The sequence below is a fragment of the Anolis sagrei genome, chromosome 2 (assembly GCF_037176765.1).
Source record: "Anolis sagrei isolate rAnoSag1 chromosome 2, rAnoSag1.mat, whole genome shotgun sequence".
NCBI classification, from domain to species: domain Eukaryota; kingdom Metazoa; phylum Chordata; class Lepidosauria; order Squamata; family Dactyloidae; genus Anolis; species Anolis sagrei.
In genome coordinates this window covers 287,695,952-287,709,549 of record NC_090022.1, presented here as the reverse complement: position 1 = coordinate 287,709,549, position 13,598 = coordinate 287,695,952, and the positions used below count along the sequence as shown (strand labels likewise).

At 40.3% G+C, this 13,598-nt stretch overlaps 1 protein-coding gene across 5 annotated transcripts in view; it reads right to left on the bottom strand.

Moving 5' to 3' along the window:
• Nucleotides 1-13,598, bottom strand: part of MYO5B (myosin VB) — a 372,261-nt gene that overhangs the window by 4,711 nt on the left and 353,952 nt on the right. For all 5 annotated transcript variants that reach the window (XM_067464658.1, XM_067464659.1, XM_067464656.1 and 2 more), the window contains 6 exons: nucleotides 12,583-12,676; nucleotides 8,128-8,271; nucleotides 6,251-6,402; nucleotides 4,793-4,882; nucleotides 2,617-2,767; nucleotides 159-444 (listed from right to left, as the gene is read on the bottom strand). In XM_067464658.1, coding sequence (XP_067320759.1) covers nucleotides 159-444; nucleotides 2,617-2,767; nucleotides 4,793-4,882; nucleotides 6,251-6,402; nucleotides 8,128-8,271; nucleotides 12,583-12,676 — 917 coding nt within the window. The remainder of the gene's footprint in view (nucleotides 1-158; nucleotides 445-2,616; nucleotides 2,768-4,792; nucleotides 4,883-6,250; nucleotides 6,403-8,127; nucleotides 8,272-12,582; nucleotides 12,677-13,598) is intronic.

Here is a 13,598-nt window from a genome sequence, read left to right as displayed (position 1 = left end):
ATGTTCGTTTGTGAGATTAACATAACTCACAGTTGGTTTGGTAACTGTGGTGCACAGAGAAAGGAAACGTGCATCACAGTTACCATACTGTGCAGACCTGGTACATGCGCATGAAATGAGTGGCGGAACACATGCAACCCCTCCAGCCTGACGCCCACCTGAGTTGCATCCCTGTGCTCCAGGAGCAGACGTCTTTCCTCAGCAGAAGGTTGTTGAGGGCCACAGCATTGATCATGTAGAAGAGCTGCTTGACCGCCTGCTGAATGATCTCGGGGTCAAGGCCCTGGTCGTACATGGTGCTGTGGAAGGTGTTCAGCTGATGGATGATGGCCTCCAACGTGTACGAGTTGTCAGTGTTCTCCATGCTAGAGCTTCGTTTCCGGTAGCCCATGGGCTTCACGCCTGAGAGGCCCTGGATGCTTTCGTTTTCCAACACGGCAGTCACTGGGAAGGAAAGAAATAATTTTTGAAAGGCAAACTAGATCTTCCAAGGAAGTTTAACTCAGCATTTCTACATTCAACTGCTTAAAAGACCTCATCAATTGCAATGGTCTGCTTGTCCCTCTATCACTTCTTTAAACTATAGGTGACTTACATCTTAGTCTCATAAGTAGATACTAAAAGGCTTGAACAGTCATAGGCTGTATTTACATTGCAGAATTGATGCAGTTTGGCACCAATTTAAGTGCCATGAATACTATGAAATTGTGGAAGTTGTACTATGAAATCATGAGAGTTGTAGTTTGGTGAGGCACCAGGATTCTTTGGCAGAGAAGGCTAGAGAGCTTATAAAACTACAACTCTTCTCTCAAGAGCCGTTAATATTAAAGTGATATCAAACTGCATTAATTCTATAGTATAGCTGGTCCTCCAGTTGCAAGATATGAGCAGCTCAAAGGGTGCAATGTTTATTTATTTATTTATTTATTTACTTAACATATTTGTATACCACCTTTCTCAGCCTATCGGCGACTCAAGGTGGTTTACAGCAAGTCAGTACACACAATAACAAAATACAAATTAATCATTAAAAACAATATAAAACCACAGCAGAAATAATAAGACCAACATCATCCGCGTCTCCTACACACAATATGCACAAGGAGCTGTTGGGATTTCCCTTAACAATAAGATTTCCTTTGCCAGCTTAACCTCCCTGCTGCTGGCACAAAGCAAGATTGTTTTGCCCAGTATTCCTCTTTCATCAGCATCTTGGGAAGGATTAATTAGCTGATGGCTATAAAGCCAGGACATACGGGAGGTAATAGGATGAACTCAATTAACATACTGTAAAAATTACTAATACTTCTGCATGGAGATGTAATAAATTTAAAACATTTACAACCTAGCTGAGAAATGGGTGACCAGCGGTGCAAATGGCCCATGGCTCAAAAAGAAATAAGAAGAAAAGGGCAGTCTTCCAGGTGGTAGACTGCAAATCCCATCATCCCTCAGGATGATGGCTAGGTTTGATTGAACCTGTATTCTATGAAATTCACTTCTGAATTTCACTGTTCTCAAATCTGTATCAGATGTCTGGTAGCATATATTAATTAATTAATTAATTTAAAACATTGATATTCTGCCCTTCTCACCTCGAAGGGGACTCAGGGCAGAGCACAGCATATACACGGCAAACATTCAATGCCGGGACACAAATTCACAAACAATACATAAACATTAAAAAAACATTTATCAAAATATTAAAATACATCATTTAAAACCGTCCTAGTCATCCGCATCAAATCTAACTGGCCTGGTCATCTTTCCTATTGCCGTTTTATTGCCCTGTCCCAAAAGCTTGGTCCCACAGCCAAGTTTTTACCATCCTTCTAAAGGACAGGAGGGAGGGGGTTCATCACAGGTTCATCTTTTTAAATCCACATGTATTTTCAATTCCCCGAATGAAATTGTCCCCGAAGGAAAGCATTCCTTGGATGAAGGGCCATAGTGTTTGGGGAGGACATTGGCAGTGTTTGGGCGCTTGCTGTAACCTGCAATGGTGCTTGCTGTAACCTGCAATGTCAGTGTAGAGAGCGCCTTTGGAGGCTTCTCAGCACTTGGAACTATAGCCTGTTTGTGGAGATCGGAGGCTGTCTATGTAAGTGGACACCTCCACCGCATACACACATACTTTTATTATGTGTATATAGACACAGATAGATATAGATATGCATGTTGGCACTGAATTCTTGCCATTAAATATGTTGTAAACTGCCTTGAGTCCTCCCCAAGGGTGAGAAAGGTGGTATATAATTATACTAAATAAATAAATAAATAAATATTGCAACTTGTTTTTGATTATGTTGTCAGCCGACTTGGAGAAAAAGATGGGATGCAAATTCAATCAATCTGTAAATTTCTCCAAAGAAAGAATTTCAAAACAATAATAAAAGTAAGTAATATCCAAGCTGGTTTTACAATGGCCACAGACCAACAGGAGCAGTTTTTTTGCAAATTGTTTTGAAAAGAGTGGAAAGTTGCATTTGGGTCACTGGACACATTTTTAGGGATAAAGACGTCTTTTTCCTGCATTTTTTTCATGCCTTAAGGAAAGTAAGCTTTATCCTCAAGTCAATCACTGGGCTGAGTTAAATATATATGCTGGTATCTCACCTATCATGGGCTGCAAGACACCTTCTGCTATTTTAATGAGCTGTTGGTAGATCTGAATGGAGAGGTCGCTTAAGACCTGGCGATACTCGGTGAGGTCGAAATTCTGCAGGCAATGCTCGTTCTGTTTTGCAGTGTTCTGGGTCATAAAACCCTAAAGAGAGAAATACAGAAATTGAAAATGGCTTAAGCTTATCCTTAATCCACCACACATGTAAGGAAAAACAACAACAGAATTTTCCAAATAGCTGGGGGTTTTCTGTTTGTATTTCAGGTCAAGACAGACATCAGTGCTCAATTTTATTCTAGCTGCAGAGAAACATGTTACAATTTAAAAATAATTTGTGGACTTCACTGTTCATTAAGGTTGGAGTATCCCTTATGTCATGTTTCAAACTTAGGGATGCCGGATAAATACAGCCCATCATGTCATTTCATGTGGCCCCACAGATGCTGGACTATTACTCCTGTATTTCCCACCTTTAGACATCATAACCACCGGGATTGTGGCGCAGCTGGCTGAGTGTTAGCTGCATTAAGATCACTCTGATCAAAAAGGTCATGAGTTCGAAGCCAGCCCGGGTTGGAGTGGGTTTCCAACCAACTGTGTGTAGCCTGTTGTCGACCTTTGCAACCCAAAAGACAGTTGCATCTGTCAAGTAGGAAAATAAGGTATCACCTTAAAGTGTGGGGAGGCTAAATTAACTGATTTATGAGGCCATAAAGAAGACTCCAGCAAAGCATTCCAGTGGGGAAGCATGCGGAGAATGCGGAAGTGCTTCATCAGTGTCGCAGATGGACGATGAAAGCGACAGCTCCCTTGGCGGCCAGAAAAAGTTAAATAGCATCTGTGTATGTCTGTATATGTTTGTATGTCAAAAATTGGCATTGAATGTTTGCCATATATGTGTACACTGCAATCTGCCCTGAGTCCCCTGCGGGGTGAGAAGGGCGGAATATAAAAACTGTAAGTAAGTAAACAAACAAATAAATAAATAAATAAAAAATAACCAGCGCTGATGGGAATTGTTAAACAGTAAACTGAAGGCTTCAGTTTGTTCTGTTTAGTCAGGATAGTGGGGTTTGAATTTAACAAGGCTTGGGGATATTATGTCTGGCTTTACAATGTCCTTTAACCTGCTCCCAACCTCAGAGTCACAAGTGCCTTGAGTTGCAATTCCCATCATCCCCAGTCTGCATAGCAAGTCATCAAAAGTGATTAGAGTTGTTCAATAACATCTGGGGACCCAAGCTGGGTAAAAAACTAAAGAGCACCGACCACGATTAAAAAAAAAAAGTTGGTCCTCTGTATCCACAATTCTCCGTCTATGGATTCAAAGGCCCTTTTAAGGCAATTGTAAGGATGTTGTGGTATCTGGGAAATGGGATCTAAGTATAACATGAAATTTTATTTATTTATTTACCACATTTATATCCCGCCCTTCTCAACCCCGAAGGGGACTCAGGGCGGCCTTACAAAGGCAACAATTCAATGCCATATATTAATAGGTTGTGGTAGGTTTTTTGGGTTGTATGGCCATGTTCTAAAAGCATTCTCTCCTGACGTTTTGCCTGCATCTGTGGCAAGCATCCTTGCAACCAGAGATGCAGGTGAAACGTCAGGAGAGAATGCTTTTAGAACATGGCCATACAGCCCAAAAAACCTACAACAGCCCAGTGGTTCTGGCCAGGAAAGCCTTCGACAATACATATATTAATACACTGGTAAATAAACAAAAACATTAAAACATCAATTAAAATCACATGATCCAAATCGTATTCCCAGGTCGTCATTATATTAATTTGCAGTCTCATATTGCATACTGTTACTGGCTGAAAGCCTGATCCCAGAGCCAGGTTTTCAGTTTTTTCCTGAAGGTCAGGAAGGATAGGTCAGATCTAATTTCACTGAGGAGGTTCCATAGGCGAGGGGCCACTGTCTCTTGTCCCCACCAAACGCGACTGTGATGGCTGTGACTTGAAGGCATTCAACAATAACAATCCTAATTAACTTGACTCTCTCATCAGCCACAAGCAGGCCCACCTGCTCTCGACTTAAAACGTTTGAGAACCCCTGTTCTAAATGGACTGGGATCCCATCTAGAATTGTAATGGAGAGATGCAGTGACATTTTCGGCTAGGAGGCATTGCTTCTTGCTTCCGCACACAGTTCTCTCACCGTATCTCCGCTGTATTGCTTCAGACAGTGCAAAAGGCGACAGGTGTTGGCCAGCCAAAAGGACGTCATCTCAAAGTCATCATTATGTTTCTGTAAAGAACCCAAAATAAATGACATGAGAAAAATAATTTTAAAACCTCTGTGTTACATCATTCACTTACACTATGGAAAGGATCAACTCTGTTGCTTCCAATTTCGCTTGAGCTCAAGTATGCAGAAAGAAGTGGCAAACCTCAAAGGTTTATTTATGTCAGGAGGGAATACGATATCGAGTGGATATACGTAATACTGTAAAAACAGACCAAAGGACCAGGATAATCCTTGGAACATCATAATGGCGTTGTTGAGACCAAACCGTGCACGTGGTTATACTTTCAAGCTCAACTGCAACAGAACTTTTTTGACATGGCAATCCATCACAAAGATTGACTTTATTTCTCAGTCTCTAACAAAAAATTGGGTATACAGTTTCACTACATTTGCAGGTTTGACTCCTGCAGATTTGATTGAAAGGTCTCTGCTCAAAATTGACCAGAGTCATGTATAGTTTTTCCACTTTTGCAGGAGTCCTGTGTGCCTAACTCCAGTCAAAGTGAAGAAGGACTGACTGTAATTGTGGAATCTAATATTTTTGAAATGTAAGGCCAAGACCATGAATTGAGGCTGTCCTAACTGAGCCTAGCTTTAAAAAATGTCAGTGGGTGCTACTTGTGACCTTAATTTTTTAAAGGATATCCTATGGGACCATCTAGAATGCCTTTCTTATCCTTAAAAGGAATATTCTTATATTGATGGAGTTGTCAATTTAACTGCATTGCAGCACCTCGAAACATGTTTTCACTCTATGTAACTCCTCCCCTGAATGCAATTCTATCTTCAGAACTGCCCCACTTCCTCCTAAAGTAGTGGTTCCCAACCTTTTTTTGACTAGGGACCACTTGACAAGGGACCACGCTCCAACATTAGTACCAAAATCAGTTTTTGGTCATCTTTAGATTCGGTTTGGTTATTTGGGGTGCTGATTCAGAAAACAGCATTGGATAGACCACATCAGTTCTAGTTTCTGATACAGAACATATTCCATCCAGTTGTCGCCATCTGCTCATCCACAGAAAACCATATTTTATAATCTAGAGCTGATGTGGTAGTAATCTTTCGTGAGCAGTTAGTCTATCCCCTCCTGACATCCCAGTTGCCTCAGCACTATAAGAGGGTTTCACGAGACCAATCGCTCTCGTTGCTGCATGGATTCCAGGCAACAGCGTAGTAATGGTGAGGCTGTGGACCATATTTTCGTTCTTGCAGACAACTGGTGGTCCACGGACCACAGGTTGGGGACTACTGCTGCCCTGAGTCTCCCTCTGGGGGTTGGGAAGGGTGGGATACAAATGTTTGAAATAAATACATAAATAAAACTTTGCCAAAAGGATCAGAGCAAGGCCTCCCCATCCTTCTTACCTTTAATACTTTTTTAATGCCATTGAGGGTGGAGGTGAGCAAGGAATGCACTTTATGATCATCGTTAATGTAATCTGCATGCCTGATGCACATGTAGAGGATATAGGCAGGAAGGCAAGGTACTGTGGCAGACACTGTCTGAGGCTTCAGATCTGTCAAGAGGAAAGAGAACCTTTCCATGATCTGTCTTCTTTGCAGCTTAATTATATAATGTATAATTGCATGCATACATACATACATATTATTATATACTCCAGTAGCAGAGACAGTGTAGTTCTATATATCAGTTGCTGGGACCTTCCAACAGCCAACTGGTTGACCATTGCGTACAGAATGTTGGGCTATATATTCCTTTGGTTTTATCCCTGTTTAAATATTTTAAAAACTGTCATAAGAAAGAGGAAGCAGGATTGTTTTCTGCTGCTTTGGAGACTAGGACTTAATGGAACAATGGGTTCAAATTACAGGAAAGGAGATTCCACCTGAACATAAGGAAGAACTTTCCCACTTTAAGAGTTATTCAACAGTAGAACTCTCTGCCTTGGAGTGTGGTGGAAGCGCCTTCTTTGGAGGTGTTTAAACAGAGTCTGGATGGCCATCTGATGGAGGTGCTTTGATTGTGTTTTGCCTGCATGGCAGGGGGTTGGACTGGATGGCCCAAGTGGTCTCTTCCAACTCTACGATTCTATATGGCTTTTATATTTCTAACATATATGGAACACTTTCTGCCTAAACCAGGGCTACTCAAAATGGTGGTCCATGGACACCCGCAAACTTGAGGGAAATTACGATGATGGTTGAGATCAAAAGGGTCACCAAAGACCACCAGAAAACACAGTATTTTCTGATGATCATGAGAGTTCTGTGTGGGAAGTTTGTCCCAATTCTGTTGTTGGTGGGGTTCAGAATGCTCTTTGATTTTAGGGGAACTATAAATCCAAGTAACTACAACTCCCAAATGTCAAGGTCTATTTCCCGCAAACTCCATCTGTGTTTATATTTGGGCATATTGAGTATTCGTGCCAAGTTTGGTCCAGATCCATCATTGTTTGAGTCCACAGTGGTCTCTAGATGTAGGTGAACTACAACTCCCAAACTCAAGGTCAATGCCCATCAAACCCTTCTAGTGTTTTCTGTTGATCATGGGAGTCCTGTGTGCCAAGTTTGGTTCAATTCCATCGTTGGTGGATTTCGGAATGCTCTTTGATTATAGGTGAACTATAAATCCCAGCAACTACAACTCCCAAATGACAAAATCATAATTTTTTGAGTGATGGTCACTCCTTGTGTTGTGAGACATTTTGTTTCCAAATTTGGTGTGATTTTGTTCATTGGTTCTTTTGTTTTTAAGGTACTCATTACACACAGAGCATTTATATATATATAGATTTACATTAGCTCTAGATCTTAAGTAATGATATGTACATTAGGCTCATTTTTTACACAAGGTCACTGAATTTGGCTTTCTATGGAAAGAACTTAGAATGTCATAGAATCATGTTATAGGACCTACAGACACCTAGAGAAGTGTTCTCTGTAAGTCTCAAATGCAATTCTAAGGTCAACTTTTGATCGAAGTTGCATCAGAAGTTGACCAAAAGCTTAGACTGGAGGTGTGAGATAATAATAAGACATAATTAGGTCCTCTAATGATATTCTATGGTATGCTTTGGCCAGAAGTCTGTAATCTCATTTGTTTAAGGTAAGAGAAAGAGTTCCAGGTTATATATGGACATTGTATTATACAAAGAGCCTTGGAACAGATTGTTCACTTAATACACTGGCCTAATGTATTATTAACACGCCTGCATCCCCAAAACAATCTCAGAGAAACTACTAGGAAACCTCAGAAGAGCTAGAAAAATACCGATAGTGACCTATAATGAGATTTTTGATGAGTAGTGGTTCATCTTCTTTAAAATACTCCAACATTCCCTGGAAAACTTTCTCCTTCCTTGGGACGGTGATCTCTCTGGTGTGTTCATGCCGCTGCTTTTCAGTGTGTACGATGGCTTGATCAGCTGTGAAATGCAAACAGATTGTTGGCTTTTAATTTTTTATACACCAAATGAACACTGTTATCAACAATACAACTATTGTTACAAGGCTAATCCAGTTAAATTTAACAACAACAAACCCATAATGTTAACATGTCAGTCCAAAACAATGTATGTTTACATTGGTGTCCATGGGCGAAGTTCATTTCTAAAGAGAATGTGATGAATAGGTAAATACAGTTTCAAAATTATCCTTATTTGCCTTGTGAGTTTTTAAAAGCAGTTTTTCTAGCTTCAGATTTTGTGTAATTTCTAGCTTCAGATTTTGTCTCATCTGTCAGCCAAGCCCTTTGAGGAACAGCTTAGTGAACTGTATAGCTTGGAGAAGAGACGGTTAAGAGGGGACATGAGAGCCATGTTCACACATTTGAAATAATGTCATACTGAGGAGGGGGAAAGTTTGGTTTCTGCTACTTAGGAGACTAGGACACAGAGGAATGGATCCGAACTGAAGGAAAAGAGGCTCCATCTAAACTTTTGGAAAAGATTGATGGTAAGAGCTGATCAACAATGGAATATGTCGAGCACTGTGATGGAGTCTCCTTTTCCAGAGTTTTTGGCCATCTGTTTGGAGTGCTTTGACTATTTATTTATTTACGACATTTATATGCCACCCTTCTCACCCCGAAGAGAACTCAGAGAGGCTTACAAGATACATATACACACAATATATTATATTATTAGCATAGTACAATATCAGTATTATATATTACTATATTGTACAATACCATTATATTGTAATATTATTAGCAATATTACATGTAATATAAAATATAAAATAATATTGTAGTATTGTAATGATATTATTATTATATTGTATTACATTATAATATTATAAATACTATATGTATATACAATATATTGTATTATATTGTATTGTATTATATTGTATTATATTGTATTATATTATATATTATATTATATTATATTATATTATATTATATTATATTACTAGCCATCCCCTGCCACACGTTGCTGTGGCCCCGGTCTGTGTATATGAGTTTTGTGTGTGTATATATTTGTGTATATTTGTAAATATGTGTGTTTGCATATATGTGTGTGTGTGTGGTTTTGCACATGCGTTGTAATGTATTTTTTGATTTTTGGCTTTTTAAGTCTCTTCTGCTGTGTTTTTCAGTTTTTTTATGAGTGATGGTCACTTGTTGGCCTGATAGGTGTGTTGTGCCCAAATTTGTTGTCAATTCGTTAATCCCACAAATGAACATTACATTTTTATTTATATAGATTAGTAAAACACAGGAGACAAGATAGAACTCTCTTCATTCTGACTATACATTTCTGCAGGCAGAATGGGTTGGACTAGATGACCTTTGCGGTCTCTTACAACTCTATGATTCTGTGTTACTATGCTTTGCAAAATGAAAGACTCTGGATTCTTCTGAGCATTCAGTTCCACTTAAAAGTATTGCGAGATCTTTGTGTATCAAATTTTTCATGTATACCTTCAAACACTCACAACAAGGTTGTATCAGATTGATGCTGCATAACATTAAAGTCTGAATACAATACTACCAAGTCACTTAACACAGATTAAAGCAGTACTTTTCAAAACCCAGTAAAATGCTAATGGTTTGGTGTCCTTGGAGGAACTGATATCTACAAGAAATGGGCCAGTGAATTATATCTTACCCTTGTAAAAAATATGCCCCAAACCACAAGTGAAAACAGAAGGAAAACGTAGCTGGATTGGTGTTTACTACCAACATTCCTGTAATTGACTTATTGGAGAGGAGGAACAATGTGGCATCCACTGGCATGTGCTGCAACCATGAAATGTGTTAAGTTGATGGATAGGAAGACACATTGCAAATAATGCAGCAAGTGTCAAGTTGATGCATGTAAATAAAGTTGACAAGAACCATCTGTGTAGTTCCCCCCATTCAATCAGCTTAATTTCATTTAATGTCCAGCTTTCTGAAACTGATCCGGAGGATCAAATCCTGCTGTGGCTAATCATTCTATTTCAAGGCACCAAGATAAAAAAGAACGAAGGGGCTTGCTCCACACATGCACTCTTCTCATAGCGATTCTGCTCCTTACTACAAATGCAGAAGGTTCTCTTCTGAACTAAAACTGAGGCTGAAAGAACCAGCAGGTGGAGCATTTCCCCTTTTTATAATAGGATTGCAAACCCAAAAGAAGATGGTCCTGGGAGGATGAAAAGATGGGGGGAAGGCCACAAGGAGGCACCAAAAGAACTGTTTTATGACTTTCCATCCTTTCTAATGGACAAGAGGGCAAAACAGAACATCCAGGACCATCAAAATAGCTGGAGGCAGAAGTGCAGAGAGAGGGCCAACTGCAGTCACGTTCTCCTGCCTCCCTGGGACGCCTCTTCTGAGCTACCAAACTGAGTAACTGGAGATGACTTTGACCCTTATGGCTCCTGACAGGGCCTTCCTCCTGCTCCCTTTCTTCTTTCAGTCAAGGCTTTGATCTACATCTTTAAAATTAAATGAACTGCTGCAGCCTCACTGAACTTGGCTTTTCTGTTTGCTGTAAAAGTAATGCCAGCTTTTCAGTTACGTCGGGCTCTTTAAAACTCACTGTGGTTCCTGCACTGAGTTGGAAAGACAGGTTTAGATAGTTCCACCAGAAAATGTATACGTTATAGTAAGACATCAGCAATAGGTAAAGGCAAAGGTTTTCCCCTGACATTAAGTCCAGTCGTGTCCAACTCTGGGGTGTGGTGCTCATCTTCATTTCTAAGCTGAAGAGCCGGCATTGTCTGTAGACACCTCCAAGGTCAGGTGGCTGGTATGACTGCATGGAGCACCATTATCTTCCTGCTAGAGTGGCACCTATTGATCTACTCACATTTGCATGTTTTCGAACTGCTAGGTTGGCAGAAGCCGGGGCTGACAACGGAAGCTCACGCTGCTCCCTGGATTTGAACCTGTGACCTTTCAGTCAACAAGCTCAGCAGCTCAGCGCTTTAACCCACTGCGCCACAGAATTGGAAGAGATCCCAAAGGCCATCCAATCCAATCCCTTTCTGCCATGAACATTCAAAGCACTCCTGACAGATAGCAATCCAGCCTCTGCTTAAAAACCTCCAGAAAACAAGACTCCACCACATTCCCAGGCATCAGCATATTCCACTGATAGAGAGCTCTAACCATCAGGAAGTTCCTCCTAATATTTACAACTCTGAGCATGAAGTGAGAGTACTCAATATATGATACCGTGGCCTTGTTGCAGTACCCTAATCAGGCTACCCAAAAGGTGCAAAATCCAGCAGGTTAGGCTTCAAAAGCCCATCAGGCACATCAACAGATGATTAACAAAATCATGCAGGAAAGGAAAATTGAAGCTGACTATGCTGATGAAGGAGAAAGTTTTGATCAGTTTCAAGAAAGAGTGGGATTTGCTTATTGCCTTTCTACAACAACAACAGGGCAATAACAGGGACTAACGGGGGAAGAAGAATTTTTCTACTTCTTGGCAGGGGGTTGGACTGGATGGCCCACGAGGTCTCGTCCAACTCTATGATTCTATGAATAATAATTTGTAGGATTCATGAATTAGAAGAGTATTACCAAAAGCAGAAGTGTGATTATGTAATATTATCTAAAGGGAGTAGAATAACAGATAAAAACCAACAGATAGTTAATGTGAAGTTCATAGAATTGTCCCTGTGATTTGTTTATTTGTTAGTGTAGTTTATATTTCTGGAGGTGTGTGTCTTGTTGGTGTATTTGTTTCTTATTTAGTTGTGCTATTTGTTGTTGAAGATCATCTGGAGGGCCCTGCTCTCAATCACAAGTACGTTTGGCAGGGATGAGAGACAGGGCCTTCTCAGTGGTGGCCCCTTGGCTATGGACACCCTCCCTAGGGATATCAGATCGGCTCCCTCCCTTTTAACGTTTTGGAGAAAAGTTAAAACATGGTTGTTCCAGCAAGCGTTTTCAAATGCAGAGTAACTGACATAGGCCTGTAACTAGAGCACTCACTGCAATTCTTCGATCAATGCAGCCCAATGTCATGCTAATTGGGTAAGTGCAAGTGTCTTATCTATATAAGGCTAATGACATACACTTTTCTTTAGTGGGCTGTATACTCTACTTGCACTCAATGGACACAAAGATAGAGCTGCAGAACTACATTCAAAGGGAATGGTATGAGTTAAATTTGGGAAGGGGGGGGGGGAAGTTCTGGCATGGATACAAGTAGATATGAAATTAAGTCCCGTAGAACATCATGGTGCTTCACTGATTGCTCAAGAACAGCACAAGTGTACAAAATCAGACTTACCTTCATAATCCTGGACCTTCTTCATGTAAATCCTGAGCTGTTTTTTCAGCTTCCTCTCATTCTTTTCTAACTTTTCTAGGAGCTCCTTGAGATCCTGGGGGTAAAAGGGAACAGAGTCATTATAAAGTGCTTTGCTTGGTAATTAAGCAAAGTATGCATGGAAAACAAACACTTTGCCAATACCACAAAAACACAACATGTTTTGCTTTAAGCAATCCCAAAATACAATAGTAAGAAAAAGTTCATCATGATAGCTAAATGACTAATGTTGCTTCAAAGCTGTGGGATGATCACTACATTCCTTTTAAGAGATTGCAAGTTATAATATATGAGAGGCAAGAAAAGTGCTAGAAAGCAGAAAAAACAGGAAAGAGTCACTGCTGTTCCATTTGGAGAATCCTGGTCAAATGATGGCATACACAAATCCAATCTGCGCCAGAGTCCTTTGCTAACTATGCATGTTCATATATAAAAGTAGTGATGGTCATTTTTATAAAGCACAATGCGGATGCAAGACCATGTTGAAAGTTGCAATAAACTGAAATTATAGGGTTGCTGTGAGTTTTCCAGGCTGTATGGCCATGCACCAGAAGCATTCTCTCCGGACGTTTCGCCCACATGTATGGCAGGCATCCTCACAGGTTGTGCGGTTTGCTGGAAACTAGGAAAATTGGGGTTTATATATCTGTGGAATGTCCAAGGTGGGAGAAAGAACTCTTGGCTGCTTGAGACAAGCGTGAATATTGCAAATGGCCACACTGATGAGCATTCCATGGCCTTGCAGCATTAAACCTGGCTGGTTGCTGCCTAGGGAATCCTTTGTTGGAAAGTGTTCGCTGGCCCTGATTGATTCTTGTCTGGAATTCCCCTGTTTCTTGAGGGTTGGTCTTTATTTACTATCTTGATTTTAGAGTTTTTTAAAAAATACTGGTAGCCAGATTTTGTTCATTTTCATGGTTTCCTCTTTTATGTTGAAATTGTCCACATGCTTGTGGATTTCAATAGCTTCTCTGTGT